The 26283-nt window shown below is 44.5% G+C and overlaps 1 protein-coding gene across 3 annotated transcripts in view; it reads right to left on the reverse strand.

Annotated features, from left to right (window-relative positions):
* The window catches only part of GRAMD2B (GRAM domain containing 2B), a 63711-nt gene extending 38513 nt beyond the window's left edge, over window positions 1-25198 (reverse strand). Inside the window, exon 1 of one of the 3 annotated variants that reach the window (XM_035099658.2) lies at window positions 3512-9443. In XM_035099658.2, coding sequence (XP_034955549.1) covers window positions 3512-3738 — 227 coding nt within the window. In that variant the 5' untranslated portion in view covers window positions 3739-9443. Of the gene's footprint in view, window positions 1-3201; window positions 3438-3511; window positions 9444-24961 lie in introns of those variants that run through there. The other 2 variants (XM_035099660.2, XM_035099659.2) reach the window with 2 other exon arrangements.
* Between the last annotated feature and the right edge of the window lie 1085 nt (window positions 25199-26283).

Raw genomic sequence — 26283 nt, forward strand, 5'->3', positions numbered from 1 at the left:
ATAGCCTGCGTTCACATAGGGCATTCATGCATATGCGAGCCACTGTTTCCATCTGCGCATACATTTGTGCACCTTTTCTTCTACACACAAGCACTTTAAATTTCGTGTCTCTGAAATCTATTTCAGTGGCTCCCATCTAGTGCTTGATGAGATATATTTGTGCTGTGCTTATTAGTATCTTAATACACTGGCACTACTAAGCCCATCAACTGACCCTGATGCTAATAATAATAATAATAGAAATTTATTATGCATATCCCACCCATCTGGCTTGGTTTCCCTGGCCACTCTGGGCAGTTTCCAGCAAAATTATAAAAACATAATAAAACACTAAACATTACAGGGCTGCCTTCATAGAATCATAGAGTTGGAAGAGACCCCAAGGGCCATCCAGTCCAACCCCGCCAAGCAGGAAACACCATCAAAGCATTCTTGACATATGTCTGTCAAGCCTCAGATGTCTTCTAAAAGTTGTGTACAGTGGTACCTCGCAAGACGAAAATAATTAGTTCCACGGGTCGTGCCGTCTTATGAAAATTTTCATCTTGCAGAAACAAATGGCAGACGGCAAAAAAAGCGGCAAAAAATGTCTTGCGAGACACGGCCATAGAAAGCTTCGTCTTGTGAGGCAACAAAGAATTGCTAGACGCTTTCGTCTAGTGAGTTTTTAGTTGAGCGAGGCATTCGTCTTGTGAGGTACCACTGTAGTTCTTTATCTCATTGACATCTGATAGGAGGACAAGGTGGGTGCCACTGCCGAGAAGGCCCTTTGCCTGGTTCCCTATAACTTCAGTTCTTGCAGTAAGGGAACTGCCAGAAGACCTTCGGAGGTAGACCTCAATGTCTGGACTGAATGATGGGGGTGGAGACCCCCCCCAAAAAACAGTCAATTATATTGATTATTTCACCATTTCAATTTGTGTGTGCGCGTGCATACAGGATACAAAAATTGACCTATTAATCTGAACTACCTCCATTAAAACATTCTAGTAGAAATGACACATGGTAGTTCTATGGAAAACACAATCCAAGATCCTGCTGCAAACAGCACTGGATGCAGTGGGGGTGTTTTGACCCGTTGTCCCTGCATCAGTAGCTGGTCTCTCCCCCTGAATTACTCTTCAGCACTCTTGCAGGATGCCCACTACAACATCACATGCAATACTCAAAGGCTTTCTCAAGGCAGGTTTCCACCAGTCCCTCCAATCCTATCCTAAGGGTTGCCAGACAAGCGTTTGACCTAAGCCTTGCATACTAAGGTGCCAACCATGAGTTGTACCAAAGAGACTTTTCCTTGGGTTGCCTGGCAAATGGAATGGAAGTGTGCAGGTCTATTTTATTTGCCTCTTCTAGATACAAGCCTCTGCCGCCAGACATGTGTTTGGGGCTATCTAAAACAAGAGCACACGTGCTGCTGTTTTTAATGGCAGAACTTAGCCAGGAAATGGCAAATTTATCAAATGCCTCTACTGAACATGCCAAGTAGAGGACTAGCTACCAAGGCAGAAGGCACAGATTCCAGGCAATCCTGAATCCCAGCCAGTGCCATATCTCAAATTAAGCTGTTGATGATTTAGAAAATTACATCTTACAACTGGGTAAAAACACTACAGAGAATGCAAGATTTAATTCATAATTAATAACTGTATAGCTGAATTAGCCATTGACATGAACGTCACCTATCTAGGACATGTCTACACACGTATTTCCTTTGCTGTCACACAGTTTTAAATCAGTGTCCAAATAAACGAGGCATCCTGTTGCATCGATTCAAGCTGTGATACTTACTACCTACCTACCCAAAACTTTGTATGGTTTAGCTTTCTTACGTTGTGTTCACCTATATGTCCGAATATTAAACAAATCCCTACGATGCCACCCAACCCAACCCAAGCCTCAGTTCTCTATGTGAGAAACAGACCAAGGAACTGCACATTTGTGCCTATTTATTACTAAGTGTTAAGTGGCGACTGGCAAACGTGTGAGATGGATCATAAATCAAACCCCAGTCAGCATACGTATCACCTGGTAAATATGTACAGTGCTTATGATGGAGCCAATTTGCAAGGAAGAACTATCCAGTGAAAAGTAACTGATTTATGTCCATAACATGTGGCAACAGACTGAACCAAACTTAGCATAATGGACTTTTACATGCCATCCCATTACAAACTTGGAGCACCACTGTTAGTCATCAAACCACCTAAACCATCTTGTTGCACCTCTTTGGGGGAGAGCACCACATCCCATTTCATTGCTCTGAGAAATCAAAACCACTCTGTACTAACCTTTCTGGGCAACCTTTTGAACTACACAAATAGCCAGACAGGGCTGTGGCCCCCAAACAAGTTAAATATAAACACTAACAAAAATTCCCACGACAACCAATTCCCACAAACACTGGCAAAACCAGCATGAGAGTGCTGTGGCTTAGTTCTGAGAAGTTACCATACTTCTGTACAAAGAACACAAACGTCAAGTCAGACAAGCGGCAGAGTAGTCTGCAGAAAATCCATTTGCACAACATCTGAAGAGCTATTAGAATTGCACAAAAACGGGAGCAGCATTTGAAATATCAGCAACAGTAGAGGCATTAAGGCTAATAACTCAGGATGTGTGTGAGTGTGTGTGTATATGTATATGTGTGTGTGTATACATACACAGAGAGAAACATGTACACACACCCATGTGTTAAAATACACAGCATTAAAGGATAAACATAGATAGAAAAGTTGGCAAATTGTTGAGCTTTCTCTTTTCTTGGTTTTGCCCAGAGTCATTTGGGGGGTGGGAGACAGAGTTGTTGAGTTCTTTTTACTTAAGTTTTGCGCAAAGTTGTTGCAAAATTGCAAACAGAGAGAGAGAGAGAGAGCTACGCAACATACACCACCATGTGATGTGTGTGTGTTTACTGGTTGACCATGATTCATCAAAGCTATTGCTAATGGCAAAGTATTTGCATATGGTTTTTTTTTAAAAAAACTTTTCCATAAAGCCCCAGGTTCCCCCCCAAAGAAAGCGCACATCCCATTGTGACAGGGTGGCCATGTGTGTCCCCCCCCCCGACATGTCTCCCTTCCCCCCCCCAGGGGTCCAACTTGGAGAGACTTATTTGAGCGGCCGTCCTCTGGAAAAAGATGGCCAGCCTGGCGACGGCAACAGGTGGCTGCAACTACGCGGTGGTGGGGAAAGGCTACTTACTGGGTCAAGGCAGCTTTTTCCTTTTTAGCGGCGGCCCCGTCGTGCTGGAGGTCAGTCATGAGGAGGAGCGCCATTCGGAAAGGGGAAGCTGACTCCCGTCCCGTCCCGTACCCCCGCTTTCCCCTCACGGCCAACCCACTCCTGGCGGGGCTAGAAACTTTCGCCCCCTTCACCTCCTCCCTGCTTCCTGTCACCTCACGACGCTTCGCATCCTCCGAGAAAGAATGAAAGAGAGAGGAGGAGGAGAAGTCTCGCTGCCGCCGCCCCGCCCCCCCCCCCACCGCCCCGCGCGCGCCTCAGTCTCGCTAACCTGAGCGAGTTTGGACCGGTCTCCGTTCGCGACCGAGGAGGAGAAAGGGAGGGAAAGCCCCGGCGAAGGCCCGTCCCATTCTCAACCCGCACAGCGAGTCCCGGCGAGGCTGGAGGGAAGGAGGAGGAGGAGGAGGAAGAAGAAAGGGAAACCGGCCCGACGAGCTCTTCTGAGAGGGAGCCGGTGGCCCAAAACGTGGCCGGGAAGAGCGCGGCAGCGCGGGGCATGCCGGGTATTCTCCGCGCGAGAACATTCCAGAAGGCGGCGGGTTGTGGTGGTGGGGGGCGGCGGGGCGAGCTCTCTCCGTTGGCCTTGTGAGGGGAAGGGCCTTCGTCCGGATTTTCATAGAATCATAGAGTTGGAAACACCATCAAAGCATTCTTGACACATGGCTGTCAAGCCTCTGCTTAAAGACCTCCAAAGGAGGAGACTCCACCACACTCCATAGCTGCCAAGTTCATAGCTGCCAAGTTTTCCCTTTTCTCGCGAGGAAGCCTATTCAGCACAAGGGAATTTCCCTTTAAAAAAGGGAGAACTTGGCAGCTATGCAAGTTTTCCCTTTTCCCGTGAGGAAGCCTATTCAGCATAAGGGAAAATCCCTTTAAAAAAGGGATAACTTGGCAGCTATGCCACACTCCTTGGTAGCAAATTCCACTGCCGAACAGCTCTTACTGTCAGGAAGTTCTTCCTAATGTTTAGGTGGAATCTTCTTTCTTGTAGTTTGAATCCATTGCTCCGTGTCCGTTTCTCTGGAGCAGCAGAAAACAACCTTTCTCCCTACTCTATATGACATCCTTTTATATATTTCAACATGACTATCATATCACCCCTTAACCTTCTCTTCTCCAGGCTAAACATACCCAGCTCTCTAAGCCGTTCCTCATAAGGCATCGTTTCCAGGCCTTTGACCATTTTGGTTGCCCTCTGGACACGTTCCAGCTTGTCAGTATCCTTCTTGAACTGTGGTGCCCAGAACTGGACACAGTACTCCAGGCATAGCTGCCAAGTTATCCCTTTTTTAAAGGGATTTTCCCTTATGCTGAATAGGCTTCCTCGCGAGAAAAGGGAAAACTTGGCAGCTATGACTCCAGGTGAGGTCTGACCAGAGCAGAATACAGTGGTACTATTACTTCCCTAGATCTAGATGCTATACTCCTATTGATGCAGCCCAGAATTGCATTGGCTTTTTTAGCTGCTGCATCACACTGTTGACTCATGTCAAGTTTGTGGTCTACCAAGACTCCTAGATCCTTTTCACATGTACTGCTCTCAAGCCAGGTGTCTTCCCGCCTTTTTTTATTTATTTTAGGAGTGGGATGGCGCTTTTGAGGGGGAAAGCAAATAAAAATGCTCAACAGCTTTTTGGGGGTGGGTCTAAAAAAATAATAATCTCAGAAGCTTTCGGGGGTTTCCTAGAAAGAAAGTAAAGCACAACCATTTTGGGCGTTTCCAGGAAAAACAACAACAACTCAACCATGTTGGGGGTGGGGTCTTCCCAAAAAGAAGGCTCAACAACTTTTGGGGTGTCCTGGTTTTTACTTTTTGAAATACGGCAACCGTAGCTGCTCATTTCTTTCGGTTTAGGGTTGCCGTGCAGTCATACCTCGGTTTACGAACCGCTCGGGTTGCGAACAGTTCGGGTTACGAACTCCGCACCCCCGGAAGTGTTATCGGCGTGCGTGTGTCCCGCGCATGCGCAGAAGCGGCGTGCGTGCTTTGCGCATGCGCAAAGCGTGAAAAACGCGCTTTGCGCATGCACAGAAGCAGCGCTCGGTTTGCGACCTTTTCGGGTTACGAAATGCGATCCGGAACGGATCGCGTTCGTAACCTGAGGTACTACTGTATTTCAAAAAGTAAAGTTCCAGACACCTGCAAAGCTTCCTTTTTTAAGGGTGCCGACAAAGTTGATGAGGTTTGATGAGGTTTTTTTTAAGGAAAGCACCAAAATTGGGTACAAACCCAAACCTCCCAAAATGGTGATTTGCAACTTCTTGGCTCCCCCCCCCCACGCCATGTTTGCACACGGAAACCAGGAATTAGCTGACATATGGCAAGCCTAGTTCCGTTTGTGGATTGCTTCCGATTGCATTTCCACAATACAGTACAAGCATGGGGACATACCCTTTACCAAAACCCACAAACAGACAGGCATTTAAAAACATGGTACGCCATGGGAAGATGTTCCAAAATGTAGGCTCAGTTTCTCCATTCTACAGAGTTGACCTTTTGATAAGATGCTATCTTCAGGAGACCGTCTCCTGCAGAGTAGAGTAACTCCTTGGGTATATAAGGCGTAAGATGATCTTTTAGATATCCTTGTCCAAAGCTGTATAGGGCTTTGTATACCACCAGCACCTTGAACTTAGCTAAACTGGTAGACAGTGCTCACTTCCAACTTGGCTTGAATGACACAATGTCAACAGAAGCATGTGTACTGATGTTGCTCTCAGGCTAAGTGTCATTAGCCTGGTTTCATTATAAGTTCATTTCTCCCCTGCCCGTGCATTTTGCCTCTAACAGCTGCTGGGGAACCAAACACTTTTTAAACAGGTGAATTTCTCCTTTTTAAAACTATCTCTATACCAGAAAAAGCTTGACTCACTAACTGCTTGTGCACCAGGAGGCTGTTAAGAGCCCTACCAGAAATCAAAATAGGGGCCCTTGTGTCTTTTCTTAAGGAATCCACAAGGTTGCATTTTCTTGTCCCCAGCCCCACTCCACTCCTTGATGAATCTCATATCTGATCATGCTACTGTTTCCTGGATTACGTTACCTTCAGTTGCTTCAATAACACCAGGGTGGATAGCTTCCACAACACCATTAAAAATTTCCTTCCAGCAGCACCTTAGAGACCAACTAAGTTTGTCATTGGTATGAGCTTTCATGTGCATGCACACTTCTTCTTCCACAACACCAGTTTGAGGATGCTTGAGGAATTCACATATTGCAAATTGAACTGACCCAGTCCCTAACCCCCTCAGCTAATGTACTTTTCCTGAATACAGGTGACTCTCGACTTATGCTGGGGTTATGTTCCAGGGATAGTGCCTAAAGCCAAAACCAGGTATTGTCAAAACACATTGGGGACAATGGTGGGTGGGATCGCTAAAGTCTTTTTCCCTTTTTTATTTTCTTCCCTTCCCCCCCCCCAGCCTGCAAAGCTGAATGTGCCCAAGTTAAATGTGCTTAAGTTGTGGGTTACTTCTACTGTAATAGTTCTTCGCCCAAAAATTATGAAAACAACTTTTTAAATGTTTATTTTGGGATAAAATATATTCTGAAATATGTAAAAACTTGTTTGGAGAGGCATATTTGATATATATTTAATACAAATTATTGCTTATATTTTATTTATTTAAAAATTTATAGACCACTATTTCATAAAAAGGGATGTGGGTGGCTCTGTGGTCTAAACCACTGAGCCTCTTGGGCTTGTCGATCGGAAGCTCAGCGGTTCGAATCCCTGCGACGGGGTGAGCTCCCATTGCTCCGTCCCAGCTCCTGCCAACCTAGCAGTTTAAAAGCACATCCAAAGTGCAAGTAGATTAATAGGTACCGCTTTGGCGGCAACAAGGATAGTTAAAACCATATTGCAAAACCATATTAAAAATTAAAAACAGACATTGTGGTGATAATTATTCTTTATTGCCTGGATAAGCTTGGCGGAATAGAAAAGTTTTCAGCGGGTGTTTAAAAGCTAAAGCAATTAATTTGCAGACGAAAGTGGGCATAGAATGGAATGGACTTATGGCTGAACACATGTGAAAGTGTGAGTAATCACGACAAAATTATGCTCTACAACATGTGCATTGAATGAGACGTGCTGCTAGGAAGGTGACTATAGGACTGCAGCCTTAGACACTGTTATTGTATTAATCTTGGGTAAAACCTGGAAAATCATTTCACTCTTGAGATTGTGCCAGTAGCGAAAAACAGGAAGCAGAATCCCCAGTACTGTATTTGCATTATTGTATCATCAAGTTAACTGACTTTGTTCACTGAATTAATGAAGAATTGACATATGCTGAAAAGAATTTTTCAGCAATTTCCAGCAATTTCTCCTCATCCCATACTATGGTGGATTTACATACAGGGGAATAAACACTATAAATAAATCAGAAATTAAATTGTTATGACAAAAGAAAAAAAACACACTATGTAAAATTGCAAAGAAACATTATTTGCTCTCCGATGCCATCTAGTTTTGTATGTTTATAATGTATTCAAAGCGCTGGTTTTTTGTTTTGTTTTTTACTAATGTAGCTGAGTCCCTAGTCTGTTTTATTCCAGATTAAAGAATTTGGGAACGCTCTCACATCCAAAAATAAGGCTTAAGAGGATTCCCAACTTTTCAACAATATTTCATTTATTTATTTCTAAAACTGGCATCTTGCTGACTAACTCAAGAGGTTCCCATGGTGTATTAACATACAGTATTAAAATGGTATTGAATCAATGTAAAAATAAAAATATAATCCAGTCTTTTAAAGGAACCAGCGCCCAAATCCAACTGGCAGGTGAATATGCTGTTGCTTGTGAATGACTCATTAAACACTTCCTTAAAACACTTCTGTAACTTCATTGAATCCATTGCAGAGTCACGCATATCCTAATGTGCAATTTCCTGTGGCTCGTTTTTCTTGTTCTCCTTGTATGTGGCTTATTCTTTTAACGTGTCAGAACATACTCTTACATATTCCTGTTACATTTATTTATATATTTATCTTTAGGCCTCGTCTTCCAATAAAATTATTTTCCCTATATACTGTACATTCAACATCTACAGTATAATAACGGTATTTCACTTAGCATGCATAAGTCTCTAAAATACTTTTTTTATGCTATGGTTGCAATGGACAGGGAAAGTGTCCCATTTTTCTCCACCATCCGGCCTTTCGGATTGTGATGTCACATTGTTATTCTCCCCCCTCCTCCTTCACAAATTGTTCCTTGATGACAATAAAATGAGAGGCATCTCTGGTGAGGATATGGTCTCCTTGTTCTGTAATAATAGATTCCTCAAGTCCTGCTGCTCTCAGCTGGGTTTACGCTGAAGGACTTAAAACAACTTTGCTTCATTCTGCTTTGCTCTATTCTGCTTCGCTGTATAGTTGCAATCCTATACACTTGGGGGTGTTAATGTTTTTCGTTTGATTATGTATTTTGTGGTTTTATATTTTGATTTTGTTCTGTGAACTGTCCTGAGACCTCTGGATATAGGGCGGTTTATAAATAATAATAATAATAATAATAATACACTTTGCTCTTAAACACTCCTCGGACATTGAGCCGAATGTGTGAAAAGGCAAGTGGGAACCATCAGGATGAGCCCTTCACCCTCAGTGATGCTCTTGAATGCCCTTCCCAGCTGACGCTAATAGGTGCATAGAGTTTCCAACATGGGAATGGGAACCTTCATCAATGAGGAAACCCTGTGTGCAGTAGCGCTGGTTTTTAACATTGTGGCATAGCACCTACCCACCCTAATTTGCAATATGGGCCAGGTAAAAAATTATGAAACTGGTATCACAATATGGATTTCGAACCAGTTTGGGATGATATATCGCCCAGCCTAACACACATCATGATTTGCAATATATTGCCAGGTCAGAAATTATGAATACTATTATCATGATATGGACTTTGAACCTGTTTGGGATGATATATCGATATATTGCCCAGCCCTAATGTGCAGGTGAAGCAGCTCCCTTCATTCTAAAGTTGATTGTGCATTGGTCTGGGGTGTGCCTGGTGCATAGCATCACTGAGGGGGAGAGTTTACCCTGTGCATTTCCCCTTTCCCCTTTGCACATTCAGACTGAGTACCAATAGAGTCAGGGCTGTCTTAAGCACCTCTGGCGCTGTGGTGCGACGGATCCCTCTGCCGCCCCGTTTTCCAGCGTGGCGGGCGGGCGGGCGGGTGGCCGGGCTCAGCGCGCAGTGCGGCTGCCGACGGCGCTGCTGCACGACGGGCGGGCTGGCTTAGCGCACAGCGTTCCTGCCGCCGGCGCTGCTGCGCGGCCGGCGCCCCCCCTAGCGGGCCGGCGCCGTGGCGCCCTGCACCACCCAGCCTGGCCGTAGGGCCGGCCATGAATAGAGTTTCGCTTGGAAACCCCTTTGAGCTTCATAGGAGAACTGGGAAGCCAAGCCATTCCATATCCAGGAAAGAAACCCAATTGAGCTCTTCCTTTCCCATGGGGTCAGCTGACTGGATATTCAGGAAGGCAGCTACTGAAACCTAGATGGCCTCTTGAAGACAACATCTTGAAGACAACATTCAGCTTGCAATGCTTCCAGTCAGAAGACAGTGCTGGTGACACAGAAGACAACGTTTTGGTGCCTAAACAAAATAAAAAATTCCTTCCAGTAGCACCTTAGAGACCAACTAAGTTTGTCATTGGTATGAGCTTTCATGTGCATGCACACTTCTTCAGATACAGTGGTACCTCTACTTATGAATAACTACTTACGAATGGAGCTCCGTCCGCCATCTTGGATGCTGTTTAGATAGGATTTTTTCTACTTACGAATTTTTAGATAGGGTTGCTTCTACTTACGAATATTTCCTCCCAATGCATTCCTATGGGATTCGACTTACAAATTTTTCAAATTACAAATGTGTGTTCGGAACACATTAAATTCGTAAGTAGAGGTACCACTGTACACTGAAACAGAAGTCAGATACACTGTAAAAGAAGTCACCAGACCCTTATATTCTTTCTTCTCTCTTCTTCTTTGGTGATCACTCGTAGCCAAGTAAGATTGTCTTCCATAAACACGATTTTAACAATGGATCTGTAAGTGACTGTGGAGGCCAATTCTGGATCCACACGTCCTTCCACAGTGGGGACATAGGTTTCCAGGTGGGAGTTGATCACAGTGTGGATTTGCCAAGCGTGCCTTCCTCTTAGCACGTTTCTCCCTTGCGTCCTGAGATCTTATATACAGTGTATCTGAAGAAGTGTGCATGCACACGAAAGCTCATACCAATGACAAACTTAATTGGTCTCTAAGGTGCTACTGGAAGGAATTTTTTTTATTTTGTTTCGACTACGTCAGACCAACACGGCTACCTACCTGTAACTAGTTCTGGTGTCTGACTGCTAGGAGCCCTGGGCAAGATGCTCCCACTCCCAGCACATTGCATTGGCAAAATTGTCCTAATGATAGGAAAAAACCTTAACTTTGCACACGGGCTCAGACCTGGTACCTTATGATTCCAAGTCAATAAACCAGAACACAGATGCATAAGAGAGTCTCTGCCCTGGGCCTATCAGAATAGTTTAATTCTTAGTATATTTGCTTTGTCCGCTTTGGTCCTGCAAAGAACTTTGAAACTTAATAGTCTGCACAATTGTACTATTGGTCCAATAAAACAGATTAGCGAACCCTGCTTTATCTCCATTGTGTATGCATATGGATTCACTGAACTCACATGAAGTCCATCCAAATGCCTCTCTTCCTTTAGGAAGCTAAGCATTGCAAGTAATATATTAACAGTCTTTGCAGCACTCTCAGACAAACAGAGGCTGCAGGCAGCTATTGTGTAGTATATTATACAGCAGGAGTAGCCACCATGGCCTACTCCAACATTTCTCTGATGAAAATAGGGACATCCAATTCCAGAATAATAATGACAATAATTTTATTATTTATACCTCACCCCTCTGACTGGGTTGCCCCAGTCACTCTGCGTGGCTTCCAACATACAGTATATAAAAACATTAAACGTTAAAAAAAGCTTCCGTATACAGGGCTGCCTTCAGATGTCTTCTAAAAGTTGTGTAGTTATCTCCTCGGATCGAGGGTCGCATAACTCCATTCCCTCCAACATTTCTCCAATGAAAACAGGGACATCCTACCATATCCTCCAACATTTCTCTGATGAAAATAGGAACGCTCTGAGGAAAAGCAGGATGTTCCAGGATCAAATCAGAAACTGGGACGGCTTCTGTAAAGCTGGGACTCTCCCTGGAAAGCAGGGACACTTGGAGGGTCTGGCATAGTGCTGTGCAGATGTTGTTGGATTCCAGTTCCATCAGGCTCAGTCGGTCTGGCCAAGAGTCAACGCATAATTTAACTTGGTCTTTGGTGGTCGGTAATATGCAAAGACTAAATCCCTATGAATGACAAAAGTAGGTCGTGCAGATTTCAAAGTGGCTACCAGTCCTTAGAGAGACCCTTCTCAATTGCTCTTCAGGTATCCGTACTCAGCGTAGCATGGAAGATTCTTGGCTTATTTAGATATTACTGCAGGCCCAATCAATTTTGGACTGCTTCCCATTCATTAATCAGAGGCTGTTGCTCAGGAATGGGCTATGGAATGGGCATGCTTGCTGGTGCTGATATGGTTTGTATCCCACAATGTCCGGAGGGCATCAGGACATGTGCTTTACTCCTGCACGAATTATGTGCTTCCACTACAGACGACAAAAGGTGTGCAGGGAGAGTCTAAGCCCAACATGGGGGTTAAAACCACAACCCAGAGATTAAGAGTCTGGTGCTCTACCAACTGAGCTAATCCAGCTGGGGTAGAATTTAGCTGCTTTTTGGAGTATGAAGGGAAGATGCCAGGCCAGTGAAAAATACAGGCTGAACCAGTTCTCCTGTTCAGGAGATTGCTGATAGCGACGCCCTTATGAAAAACACAAGGAAAACATAAGTACCGGGCCATTAAGAACGATTGATCATGCAGGTGCTGTCCTTCCTGCAGCTGAGAAGTGGACAGAAACAGAAGAATTGAGAGGGGCAGGTTGTCAGGGTCACAAGGGGCATGATGTAACCACAGGCAAAGAGGTTTGGGGAGCAGGGATTTTCTGGGAAGAAGCAGCAGGAAGAACTCCATGAGGAGACTGAAGGACGGCCGAAATGCTGGCTGGTTGGAGCAGGCTGTTACAGAGCGATACGGCAGTGGCGCTTAGGATGCCTCTCGATCCAATGTTGCCCTGTTGGGAAGGACAAGCCCCTCTGGAGATGTAAATGTTGTGAACTCTCTGTGTGTCAAGATTCAGGTTCTAAATATTGTAAAATAAACCATATTTCACAAAGACAAGAGTCTCCACTGTGCCTCATTTTCCACAAGAAACACAAGCCCTGGTTAAGTGCCAAGACCCCTAGAATCCTGCTACTGCCCAGCAGCAATTGGGGTGGCCAGTAACACTATGGATGCTGGATAGGACATTGATGTCCCTGTTGGTGTTAATAGTGGATTAGGGCTAATCAGATCTCTAAATGAACTGAGTACAGTAGTTGAAAAGACTTCAAAGGAGAGTGAGAAACAAGAATGCAATCCCACAACCTGTTCTCTGTTTCCCATCCAGAGTTATGGATGCGAAGCATTTCCATTTGCACTGCTCCTCTGCGGGAACTGCAAAACAGGCACAAGACATGCAGAATCAAATTGAAAACTGCCAGGCCCAGATCCCGAGGGTAATTCTTTAAGAGACAATTCAGTCAGGTGCAGATTTCCTGGCTCCTGTGGCAACAAAGAGAGAAGCCAGACTTGGTGACATTCTCCCTTCGCTCTCTGCAACTCGTAAAGACACAGAAGTCCTCTTAGAGGCTGAACCTGGCAACTTTATACATAATGCCACCACTTGGAGAATCCATGGATTGGAACCTGTGCAAATTTGGACAAGATGGATTCTTACACGGGGCTCCAGATTTTTGAGGAGTGAAGTCAATGAACTATTCCCCATTCAACTGCCATTAAAAAATTAATGTTTTAAAGGGGCCTTAAGTTTCAAACCCGCAGAGTCTTATAAAAGATAAATAGGAAACTGAGCAGTTGCCAATGCAGATGGAAAATCTTCTCAAACTGTGAGCTTTTATTCTGCGGCAAGATCTTGTTACGCAACTACGCAGCTCAATAGTAGCTGTATTATTATGTAGTCTTAATAGCCTATGTATTATGGATGCGGAGAAAACATCTCTGTGAAAAGCAAACGCAGCACAATTGCAAGCCACTATTCAGTCAAGCAATCCACACCCTAAACGGCCCATCTAGATGATTAACAAAATTGCATCTCGCCCACTTAGCATGACATTGTAGCCATGATTTAGATTAGAATATAGCAATGCTACATGTAGGGCTGAGCAGTACCCGCTTGAACAAATCTACCATTGTTACATTTATTTATTTTTACTTGTTGAACTGAGATCCGTTCTTCATATTTTTCATGGCCATTCTGAAATCCTGCATAATTCCGGATCTTGAGGCCTTAACCCATCTGCTCTGAACTTTGGAGAATGTTAGATTGGCACAAAGTCCTGATTCTCCCCGAAGCCTTCCAACGTTCGCAGAGAGTTAGCAACAGGAATTTCTATCATTCGCACAGCACTTTGGAGAATGCTAAGAAGCAGAGGCTCCCACTCTTTCTTATCTTTGTGAAACTGCCTTCAAATCTGCTTCTTCCCTAAGTGCTTTGTGCATACCAGAGGGAGGGAACTGGTGGTGAGGCCACACAGTGGAAAGCCAATATTTATAGGGTGTTATGTACATGGATAAATTGGCATTTTATATTCAAATCAGACAAGGCAGAATTATCAAGTCAGTCTTTGATAGATGGTTTGTGCCTTAAGGAATAACAAGGGCTTTTGCAAGGATGTTTTGGGGAGGGGGACATTAAAAACAAAACAAAAGGGGAAACAGGCTAATTTCTCAAAAATAATGAGAAGAAGAAATGAGTACGTTTTGTCTCATCTCAGGTTTTTCAAATGTTAGAAATCTATTGTTTTTAAAATGTGAAATCTAGGGGTTATGGTTCATCAAGGGAGGGACTATCTCCACTGTGGACATCTATGAGGAATATATTAAGGCAAGTTACAGGACTATAAAATGCCATGTATCATTTCTGTAAATTTGTAGCTAATTTTGTAGTGCGTTTCTTCTTCCTCCTGCTGTGGATATGTTCTAACAAACTTTCTGAAGTCAGTTACAGGTAGGTAGCTACTGAAGGAATTTTTTTATTTTTCTGAAGTCAAAACTGCAGCATACAGTGCAGGAGAAATGTGATTTTGCTGCACTGCAAGTGGTACCTCCAGGAATGGCGTTTATCCCATGCTGCATTTGAAAAACCACTGCACAATGAATGAACAAAAAAAGGGCATCATCTTGAAAGGTCTTGATGAGTTTAATTGGGGTCCTGTCTCTTTGCCAGGATCCAAAAGAGCTGCTTTAGGCACATCAAGGGCTCGGGACACATCTGGTGAGATTTTCCGTCCTTTTTTCATTGAACAGCAGATTCCTGTGCTGCATCACACAGACAACCTTTGAAAGTTGCAGCTGTGAAAGTGATTTTCTGTGCTGCATGGGGTATAGAATGTTCCAGAAACACAAGCCGAGCCACCACCACCTCTGGCAGGCTGAACACTTTGGTTCTCGGGCATGGTTTTCAAATGGATCTAAAATAAAAATTCTGCCGTGCATTTCTAACTTCAAGTGCACATGTTTTCAAATAGACACACACAAATAGGACATTGCAATGTTTGGTCACAGAACCTAGGTTTGTCTCTTATTCTGTATATCACCTTCCTGTTCTGTTTATATTCCTGGAGCCCAAGGGAAATATAACACAGCTGCTGGTGATAAATTCTGACTTTAACATTTCACTGTTGTTATTAGTTAATTACAAATTGTTTCTAGGAACTAAGAAGCAAGCCATAATAGCCAGCCGCAACCCCAAAGACTGTTTAGGGGGATGCCAACTGGTTCCATAGGAAGACCTCTCCACATTTGTTTTCCCCCTATATGGCAATGCCATTCATGGTTCTCCTTCACCTACCATAGCTATTCTTCTATCTTCCATCTATATGAGATTTATTATCATGTGTTTCTCCAACCTGAGATAGAACTCCTGATCCAGGTGGCCTGAATGACCTAGCCCAGGGATGGAGAACCTTTCTTCCAGCCTGAGGGCCAAAGCCCTTCTCAGCAACAACCTTCAAAGGGTCAAATGCAAAAGCAGGTGGAGCAACAAATGGAAACTCTGCCTTTGATCAGCAGGCTAGTTTCCACACAAACTCCATCCTTCATCCAGGCAAATAAAAGCCATTATCAAAATTCAAGGGCACATTCCAACCAGGCAAAAGGAGGGCGCAAAACAGTGCCAGTAAGGGGAATAGCCTGGGTAGAGATGATGTGGCTTGGGAAGAGGTATGGCGTTGGAGGTTCCTGAGGGCCAGATACAGAAGCGTGGAAGATTGTATTTGGCCCCCAGGCCTGAGGTTACCCACCCCTGATCTAGCCCTAGTGGAACCTTCCGATGGACAGCCTTCATACCAGGAAGCCATCAGCAGGAAAATCCTATGTCTTGTGATGGAGCCCATTCCCATTTGTTTGCCGGGTCCCATCACGTTGATCGCGAGTTCACTGAATTCTGTCCTAGACTATCATACCCCTCAAGAGCCCCAATTAAATCGGGCCATCCCATTTTGGGGTTTCATGCTCATGTGTCACAGCACTGCGCCCCCAAAACATGTGTTTTGGGGCTCCATACTCTCATGTGGATCATGTGACTTGAGTGGGGGTGCAACCCGGAAGAGGCGAGTCCTAGTTGTTGGCCTGGATACGTTGAAGGGTATGTTGACATTGTACACACTCAAGTGTTTGCATTCTTCTCTCCTGACCTCTTTAGTAGTGTTGTTTTTTTTTGGCATTCTGGCCTCCTTTGGAAAGACAAGACACAGAGTGTTTGTGCACCCATTTGTTAAATGCTTCTTTAAAGGCCCTGGCAACCTGAGGTCCCCTGGATTAGGCTCAGGTCTGCTTTGGAGTTAGTCCTTAGTTCTTATCCAATTGATATGGAAAGGCTTTGAACCTCTGTCTACAGTACCTGCGACCTTTGTCTCCTTTCTCTCAAGTTAGTGTTGTCCATACCTAACACCTTTCCCAGGAAGGCATGTGACCTATGCTTCAGACTCTCTTACTCACCATAGCGCTGCATCTACCAGGGGAAAGCGTTTTGACATGTAGTTCACTGTTCCTAAAATCATCTCTATTTTTCATTTAGTCTTCTCCTTCCAGTTTTCCTGCCTGGTTCTAATAAGCAACGTGCTCTCCAGGCCCTAGGCTCTGGGCCTTATGACAGGATGGAACCGTTCCAAAGACGGGGGGGGGGGGGGAGAGGGGAAAACCCTTGTGATTTGTTATGGTGAAGCCATAAAACGTTCGTTGCATTTCTCCTGAATGACTTCTCCTTGGTGACTTCCCTCCCACTGGATTGTTTCCACTATCACATGCTGTGAGTTGGCAGAAGAATCTCTCCTTGCCTTGTAGGAGGACATTCCATTAACAACCATGAAACATTTACTTTACCTTCTCCAGAACGGTCCTAGTCATGGAGCTCTGGAGGAAGGCTGCATGATCAAATCTATCTAAATCTGTAAAACATCGTGCATTGGACTCAAACACATAGACAAATGCTCTTCTTGACAGAGCTGTCATTCATAAACTGCTCTGCTCCTTAGGCATGCCAGATCTCCCAGTTTTGCTTGCCCAGAAAAATGAACAAGGTGGGGGGGACAGTTTGCTTACATGTAATTTATGTTCTTTATACTGTCATCTGTGCGGTCCCCTCACCCTCCTTTCCTGTCTCCTTTCCTTCTGTGGGATACTCACATGGTAATGATAATGGAACTGGGTGGAAGAATGCTCACCCTATTCTTTCAAGCAGACTTTCTCTACCTGGTGCCCTCCAGATGTTGTTGGACTACAATGCTCATCACCCTAACCACTGGCCATGCTGGCAGAGGTCGATGGGAGTTGTAGTGCAAAATAGCATGAATGCACCAGGTTGGGGGGATTATTATTATTATTTATTTATTATTTATACCCCGCCCATCTGGGTGGGTTTCCCCTGCCACTCTGGGCGGCTTCCAACAAATACTAAAATATATTAAAATATCACAGATTAAAAACATCCCTAAACAGGGCTGCCTTTAGGTGTTTTCTAAATGTCAGGTAGTTGTTTATCTCCTTGACCTCGGATGGAAGGGCGTTCCACAGGGTGGGCGCCACTACCGAGAAGGCCCTCTGCCTGGTTCCCTGTAGCTTTGCTTCTCACAGTGAGGGAACCGCCAGAAGGCCCTCGGCGCTGGATCTCAGAGTCCGGGCTGAACAATGGGGGTGGAGATGCTCCTTCAGGTACCGGTATATAGGACCGAGGCTGTTTAGAGCTTTAAAGGTCAGCACCAACACTTTGAATTGTGCTCGGAAACGTACTGGGAGCCAATGTAGGTCTCCTAGGACCGGTGTTATGTGGTCTCGGTGGCCGCTCCCAGTCACCAGTCTAGCTGCCGCATTCTGGATTAATTGCAGTTTCCGGGTCACCTTCAAAGGTAGCCCCACGTAGAGCGCATTGCAGTAGTCCAAGTGGGAGATAACAAGAGCATGCACCCCTCTGGAGAGACAGTCTGCGGGCAGGTAGAGTCTCAGCCTGCGTACCAGATAGAGCTGGTAGACAGCCGCCCTGGACACAGAATTAACCTGTGCCTCCATGGACAGCTGTGAGTCCAGAATGACTCCCAGGCTGCGCACTTGGTCCTTCAAGGGCACACTTATCCCATTCAGGACCAGGGAGTCCCCCACACCCGCCCGCCCCCTGTCCCCCCAAAACAGTACTTCTGTCTTGTCAGGATTCAACCTCAAGCTACTTAAAGGCATGCACAAAGGGAGAAGAATGTTCCCTTTGGAAGTAGGAGCAAGGCTTGAGATGTCAGCATCTCTAGGCTTTTGGTCTAGAAAATGCACAGGCATTACTCATGGATTCTGGAGAAGAGGAACTGATACGTATGACTGAGGAGACATTAGTTAGATATATGCGGTATTTGAAAACCAAGAATACTACAGGAGGAGAGCTGGAGGAGTCTTAACCTTATTCACCATCACCACTCATATCTCTTCAGCAGCACTAATCAAATATATATGAGAAATGAATACCTTTCTCTTCCCACATTGGCTCCTGATTGTCAGTTTTCAGCTGTTTATCTAATTACTGCCCCGGATCATTTGCCTGTCGCATAGCTGACAATGGTATGGATTTTGGCCAGCCTGAAATCCTCTCATTAAATTACTTAGAAGATCAAAGATTTGCGAATACAGTTGTGAGAAGTAACTAGCTGCATAGCAAGAAGGATATAATACTATTTTTTTAGCAGTGCTTCTGAGTAACTGAGAAAACCCGAACTCTTAATCAGCTACACTTCAAAGAATGGATGTGACTGCCCACAGGTAATATAAAAATAAGAGGAAAGAGCACCACACCTGAACTAAAACTAAAACTAAAAAAACCCTGTAGTTTCAGCAGAATGCATTGAACATTTAGGGTGTGCCTGTTCATGCACTTAATGCCACAGATGGATATGGGCATTTTTTTCTCTGTACTGTAAGATCCTGAGAAAATCCATGACTGGCTCTGGTTTCCTGCAGCATGAGTAGTTGGCATACATGTAGCAAGATGAATTTATGAAACAGCATCACATGCTATATATTGGCAGATCATGTTGTTATTCATTCACTTACTCCGTTTATAGCCCATCTTTCCTTGAAGGAGTTCAAGGCAACAGCCTCCCATGTTACGGTCACAATAACTCCCATGACGTACAAGTGGCTGAGAGAGAATGACTGGCTCAAGGTCACCCCATGATTTTCGTCACTGAATGGGGGTTGGGACCTAGGTCTGAGAATCAAATCCCCCCCACATGTTGTAAGGATGTCCAAGGGGGTTGTGGGGTCACATCACGTAGCCTTGCCTGCTGCAGCCAATCCATGCACTAAATAAATTCCAGCAACTAGAGCTTCTCCTGCCGTGGAGACAAACCAACCGTTTCAGGAAGCACATAGAAATCTACAAAAACCGTCTTTTGCACAGCATTCTAAAACAGGATTGTGAACCGGACGGGGTTGTCTCCGTCTTTTCAAAAGTATTTTTAGAAGGGATTTATTTATTTAAAGGAATCTGCCTATGTTAGAAAACAAATAAAACCAAGCGGGATAACATACTTGATACAGAGCGATGAGGACACTACTTCGGATGACTTTACCAGCAAGAGGATCTGAAGAGGTTTTCAAAATATGCTGCAGGGATTTTGCTTTTTGAGGAATTTTATTGTTTTGTATTGTAGTTTCCCCCCGATTAATTGATGTTTGTGTGTATGCACATGTATAATAAATATACAGTATGTATATACAGTACACACACACAGAGAGAGAATTCATTATTTTTGTAAACCGCTTAGAGGCTATTTCAGTATTGAGCCGTATATAAATAAACGTATGAAGCAAATAGATCAGAATGGTTGGCTGTTTGCTGCAACGCCAGCCAATATGATTAGCCCCCTTGAAATGAGATCAGAGTGCAGCAGAATCGATTTTTGCACAGTAAGTCTCATTATTTGGGACACAGGTCAGCTGGGCACGATCCAGACAAATATTGCTTGCTACACCACAGTCATTTTAGATTGATTCCGTCTCCATCCCCGAGTCACAGATACTTCATCATTGTGGAGACATGTCAAGAAGTGCACTTGTATAAATGATAGCGCCCTTGCTAGAAACATCTTTTGGGTGAGGCCAAAACAGCAACGTAAACTCTGCTAGATGTTGAAGGTAAAAATACAATCCAGGAACCAAACCTGATGGCCTCTTTTTATTTCTATCTTTCTCAGGTCACAATCATTATGATTCCCAAGGGTATCTGTCTGGTGGCACTGTGTGGATAGCTTTCAAATATTATCTGTACAGTGGAACCTCGGTTTATGAACACCTCGGTTTATGACTTTTCGGTTTACAAACGCCGCGGACTCATTTGGAACGGATTAATTCACTTTCCATTACTTTCAATGGGAAAGTTCGCTTCAGTTTATGAACGCTTCAGTTTATGAGTAGACTTCCGGAACCAATTACACCCATGCTTCGGGTTATGTACGCTTCCGGTTGAGTATTCCGTGGACCCGTCTGGAACGGATTAATCTACTTTCCATTACTTTCAATGGGAAAGTTCGCTTCAGTTTATGAACTTTTCAGTTTAAGTACTCCGCAGACCGTCTGGAACAGATTCATCCACTTTCCATTACTTTCAATGGGAAAGTTTGCTTCAGTTTATGAACGCTTCAGTTTATGAACAGACTTCCAGAACCAATTGTGTTCATAAACCGAGGCACCACTGTATAGTTAAACACTGTACAGGGGTCAGCAAACTTTTTCAGCAGGGGGCCAGTCCACTGCCCCTCAGACCTTGTGGGGGGCCGGACTATATTTTTAAAAATATATATGAATGAATTCCTATGCCCCACAAATAATCCAGAGATGCATTTTAAATAAAAGGACACACTCTACTCATGTAAAAACATCAGGCAGGCCCCACAAATAACCCAGAGATGCATTTTAAATAAAATAAAACATACTACTCATGTAAAAACATGCTGATTCCCGGACCGTCCATGGGCCAGTTTTAGAAGGCGCTTGGGCCGCATCCAGCCCCCGGGCCTTAATTTGGGGTCCCTGTTCTAGAGCTATCTCTGTCTATCCCAGGGGTTGGCAAAGTTTTTGTGGCTTGGGCCAGTTCACAGTCCTGCAGACGCCGTGATGGGCCGGAGAGTGTGTGCGCACGCATACATACATGCGCAAACGCTATTTCCAGCGCTCCTTCCTGGCACAGAGGAGGCTTGTGCAGCTTCCCATTGGCTGCAGGAGCTTCCTGCAGCCAATGGGAAGCCAGCCAGCGTCATGGGAAGCCGGCCAGCGCTTGTGGCCCATGGGCCTTAGGTTGCTGACCCCTGCTCTATCCGTTATAGGAGGGATTTTTTTCAGCCAAAACTTGCCGGAACTCAATTCTGGCACCTCTCAAGTAGGTGCCATCCCAAGAGAACGAGGGAGGTGTTCATGGTGAGTTCCGACACCTCTTTCTCTAGAAAAAGAGCATTGATTATAGGATCCAGAGCAGGTCAGGCATTTGCTGTAACGAAACAGGATTGTTGGGCTATAGCAAATAACAACAAATTAGTGTGCATCTCTGTGTGGGTGTGGGTGTGTACATGTATGCCTGCATTCAGAGAAATCCAAGTCTTTTCATGAAAAAGTATAGGATAAAAATGCTATAGATTGATTAACAGGGGAAAAGGAGAGCCAAACACACTGTTTTGATTGGCTGTTACTCAACTCTAATAGGATTGGTTTTCTTTCCCAAGGTGGGATTGCAAACGGGGTTCTGAGAGTCCTTTGAGCAGCTGGAAGTTGGGGAAGGAAGAAAAAGGGTGACCGTGTGGAAGAGTTCACCCTTAACTAATATGTGGGGTCCGCGTCTTGTAGTTTAGGGGGGAAAGCAACATAACAAAGATATCTACCATGAATCAGAGGACAGGGTTTTTCTATTTTATTTTGATTACCTGCTCGGCTTGGCTGTCTGTGTGCAGAATTAAAGTTGGTACTGCTAGAGAATGAAATACATGGCTGAACGTGCTTATCTAGTGCGGTTTGGACAAATTCAATTCCCCTTTTCAAGGTTAACAGCTTTCACGGCAACAGCCAGGTTACCTTTTTTATACTTGAGGGTGGAGGGTAACAGAAGGAAATTCATTAAGTGGTGGAGGCGGACTGGTATATATCTCATTCCTTTCAGGATGAGATGTGATAGTTCCAAGACCTGCAGAAGGCCCAAACAACGCTGCGTTGCAAACTTTACACAATCCACTTCCACAAGTACCTTGAGAACACTGACTGTCCATAGGTACAGAGAATGCGCCATACAATACTTTAAATAAACCACAAGCAGATCAGAGTCTAAGGCTGTGTACGCACTAACCCATCTGTAGCACAAAAATGCGGGTTTTTTAAATCAATCCAGAATTATTCATGCTCATCCTCAACAAATGCCCCAGGTGATGCCAAGGAAAATGAGACAGGAATGGCAGGATCTGCCCAAGGACGAGGAAGATTCTTAGGTGAGGGTGGAGATAGCTCAGGTGCAGCGGTGGAGCTTCATGCTCCACCAACGGGGGTGGAGAGCAGGTGCGCTGCCCCCAGTGATGTGGCACATGTTCTGGGGGTGGGGCGGGCATTTTGGGGGTGGGACGTGCCGTGTTTTGGGGCGGCGGTAGGGGTGCGCCGTTTGGGGGCTGGCAGCGGCAATGGCGCCCATGGGATCGCGTTGCTCAGGGCGTTGCGCCCCCACCGCCCCTATCTTCCTACGCCCCTGGTCAGGTGGTGACTGGGAGAAGCATTTTAAGACAAGGGGGAGGGGTTTGCCGGTGCTTTTTTCGCCCCCAAAAGTGTTTCAGGGTACTCTCATTTTGACTCAAGAAAACCACCATTTTATAGTTCAAATTGGGGGAAATGAATACAGTAAATGGACAAAAGTACAAATGGCCACATGACCCGGAAGCTGTCTGCAGACAAACGTCATACATTGGGGTTCTTTTGCTCAAGCTGAAGCTTAGCTACCTATCCTATTCTCTGCCAAGGTATCTTTTGAGCCTTCGACTTGTAACCTGAGCTGATGTGCTAACTTCCTTGATACAACTTTCAGGATTTCCTGAACAGTGAGTCCAAGTCTTTTGTTTGAGTGTAGGAATCAGGACGTTCTAGATTCTGCTGTCCACAAGGTGTGGTTACTTGATACGGATTTGGAAACCCTTCCCATGATTAGGTCATCCATGCCTTTTCCTCCTTACACATGACACAAGTGAAGAAAGGAAGTGGTGATTGTGATCTTGGTATATTCCCACCTACAGCATCAATGGGCAGGTGTGCCCATTTCAAAGGGACACACCATGGGGTAAAGCAATGAGCTTTTATTTTCACAGCGAAACTAGTTTTTTAAGAAACACTTTTCAGGAGCAAAAATACGCAATCGATCTAGATTTTGTGCGGACTATGATATAAAAAAGCAAGCACTCAGTTTCTATTGATTCTAGAATAAAATGTTGTGTGGCTGCAGCCTCCATCAAGATATCTGGTGCCCATTTTATTCAGCCCAACTTAATTGTCTGCTGCTGATTCAACCCAAAGCACACAGAAATGATAACATTTCTCAGCGTTATTGGCAGTTGTTGATATTCAATAGCTGATTCAAACGAGACATCTAATTTGGGAGGGAATATTTGCTTCTGTACATTTTCTCACATTTGCTACATCAGCAATATCAAAGTGCTTCATCAACCGTTTGAGAGCATTATGTAAGGATGCCAAAGTTTTTGCTTATGGAAGCTTCACACTCCAACCGTGAAACTAATTCCTGCTACCTGTGGAGTAGGCTTAGATCTCATCACAAAGTTGATTTAAAGTGCACTAGAAAGGGCCAGCTCCAGCATTTTTAGGGGGTGAGGAGAGGGGCTTGTGTCTCGTAACCTGGGATATCCAAATCAAAAATTCTTTCGGTCCACATCTCACCTTTTGGGTGCTATGGCAGTACTGTGGGTTGGGGAGCTAGATCACATTAGCTCTAGAGATGGGATAATTTGCCTATTTCCAACCCACTACTGTCATTTTCATGTATTTTACCCAGTTCTGTTCCATGGGTGCATTACTTAGGGTTGCCATACGTCTCGGACATAGCTGGTATTCGGCCTCCACAAACAGTGTCTGGGAGAAAAATGGTTAAATGTCCGGGAAAATCCAGACATATGGCCACCCACGTTGGGAATGTGGAGTCTGGTGAATTTAATAATAAAAAAAGCTCAATAACTCAAAAAGTTCAACAACCTTTGTGTCTGGATTTTCACTTTTTGAAATATGGCAACCCAATATTTTATTGTAATTTATATTTGGTCTTATCCACCCTGAGCCCGGCCCTGGCCGGGGAGGGTGGGATAATAATAATAATAATAATAATAATAATAATAATAATAATAAAATGTACATTATACATTTTTTAAAAAAAATAAACTAGAATGCACATATAAATGCATACTATTTATATATTTAAAGTGCCAAGAACTGTGTTAGAACATCCAGAAAATGACAAAATCTAGTTGAAAGCGTGATTCCCACCTGCACATGAGTCTGAGAGGTGTGGGTCGGCTCATTTCATGTAGGAACAAATAAAGATCAAATTCTCCATGCACCCCTATTTCTGTCATATGAACTATGGGAGTGAAAATGAAGCTTGTGTGAATCCACTTTGCGTCTCATAACTGAGACTGAACTCTCTAAAACTGCAGATTAGATTAAATAGGGTGTGCCAGAAATGCTTGCCTCTATTCGGTTATCCCAAAAGTGACCCTAAACATGTTAATTATGGGGTCTGCCTTTAGAGAATCCGAGGTTGGCCAGACCTGATCCTTGATGCAAAACTGAAACTTCATTAACGTCTCAGGAGAAATGTATCACCTACACTGAGTGACCCATTTAGAAGCAGTAGATAATAATCCATTGTGTCATTGGTAAGGTCATAATTATAAACCATTAGGTCAAAATACTCATGGAACGATTGGAAAGAATTTTTTTTAACATACCTGATGAACACCGAGCCAGTACTCTCAGTACGACTGAGGGGAGGAGGGTCATCGCTTGACTTGCGGCTGCGAGACCGTCGCTTTAAATGAAAATCCGAGTCTTGGAGATTATGCATTTTCTTAACCATTTAAACAAAATTAAATTGCCGTTGGAAAAAGAATAAATGCTTCTCATCTGTCCCCAAACATATCCTTCTGCAGCACAGGTGACTGCTGATATTTGACGTCGATTTTTATGCTGAACCTAGCTCAGGAAGGAGTTTTCTTTATGAGTTAATAAGTTACTTATTTGAACAATGTCACATGCCCCTTGTGTTCCTGTCTGAAGGCAGCCTTATTTACTTAGCACTAAGACCTGGGTATTAGTAATACTAATATACCGCTAAGGTGGCAAAGAAATCAAGCTAGTTAAACATATATTCCTTTGGTAATTGAACCAGTATTTGAAAGCTGTACCCTCACAACACGGCTCATTAACCCGCTTTTATACCGAGCGGCATTGCTAAACACAGTTTGCCAAATCTGTGCAATAAACTGAGTCTGGGTATTGGAAATGCGTTAAGTTTCTAAGCACTGGTAAATCCTGCCTCCCATTGAACCCTGCTAAATCCGCTGTTTTTGGTGAGATCAAGGCTAAGTAGCAAAGTACATGTTGGCAAACCCCTACCAAAGAATTTGAGGAGCTTTCAGAACTCATGGTCAGACTCAATAAGATACAGGAGATGCACAATTGGATTCCTCTTTGCTTTCTATTTTTTCTTAAGAGCAGCCCTGAATTGGAGCAGGGCTGCAGGGAGAGAAGTTTTTTTTTATTTAAAAAAAACCCCTTCCTTGTTTGCCATTTCCCAAATTCCAACCTTGGGTCCCTAGATGTTGTTGGACTACAACTCCCATCATTCCTAGCCAGTGGTCAGGGGTGATGGGAAATGAAGAATACCTGGGACCCATGTTTAAGAAAGTCAGTCAGTCACAGCGGCGGAGCAAGCCGATCGGGTGCCTGGGGCGGCGCATGTGCCCAGTACCGAGGGCCAGGGCCAGATGGGGCAGGACACTCCATGGGGCCTCCGAGGAGTCTGCCTGCCTCCTCTTACTCAGCTGCCGTACAGCTGAGGGGGAGACAGCGGGCGAACCGTTTGGGGCAGCGCGCAGCCTGCAGGCACCCAACCCACCGCATCACTCCCAGGAGAGACATGTGGCTCGAGTGAGTGCCCCCCCGGCATTTTGTCACCCCCCTCAGTGGTGACACCTGGGGTGAACCGCCCCCGCCCCCTTTCCTCCGCCCCGGTCAGTCACTCAGCCTGTCTTTATTTATTTAATTTGCA

The sequence above is a fragment of the Zootoca vivipara genome, chromosome 11 (assembly GCF_963506605.1).
Source record: "Zootoca vivipara chromosome 11, rZooViv1.1, whole genome shotgun sequence".
Classification (NCBI taxonomy): Eukaryota; Metazoa; Chordata; class Lepidosauria; order Squamata; family Lacertidae; genus Zootoca; species Zootoca vivipara.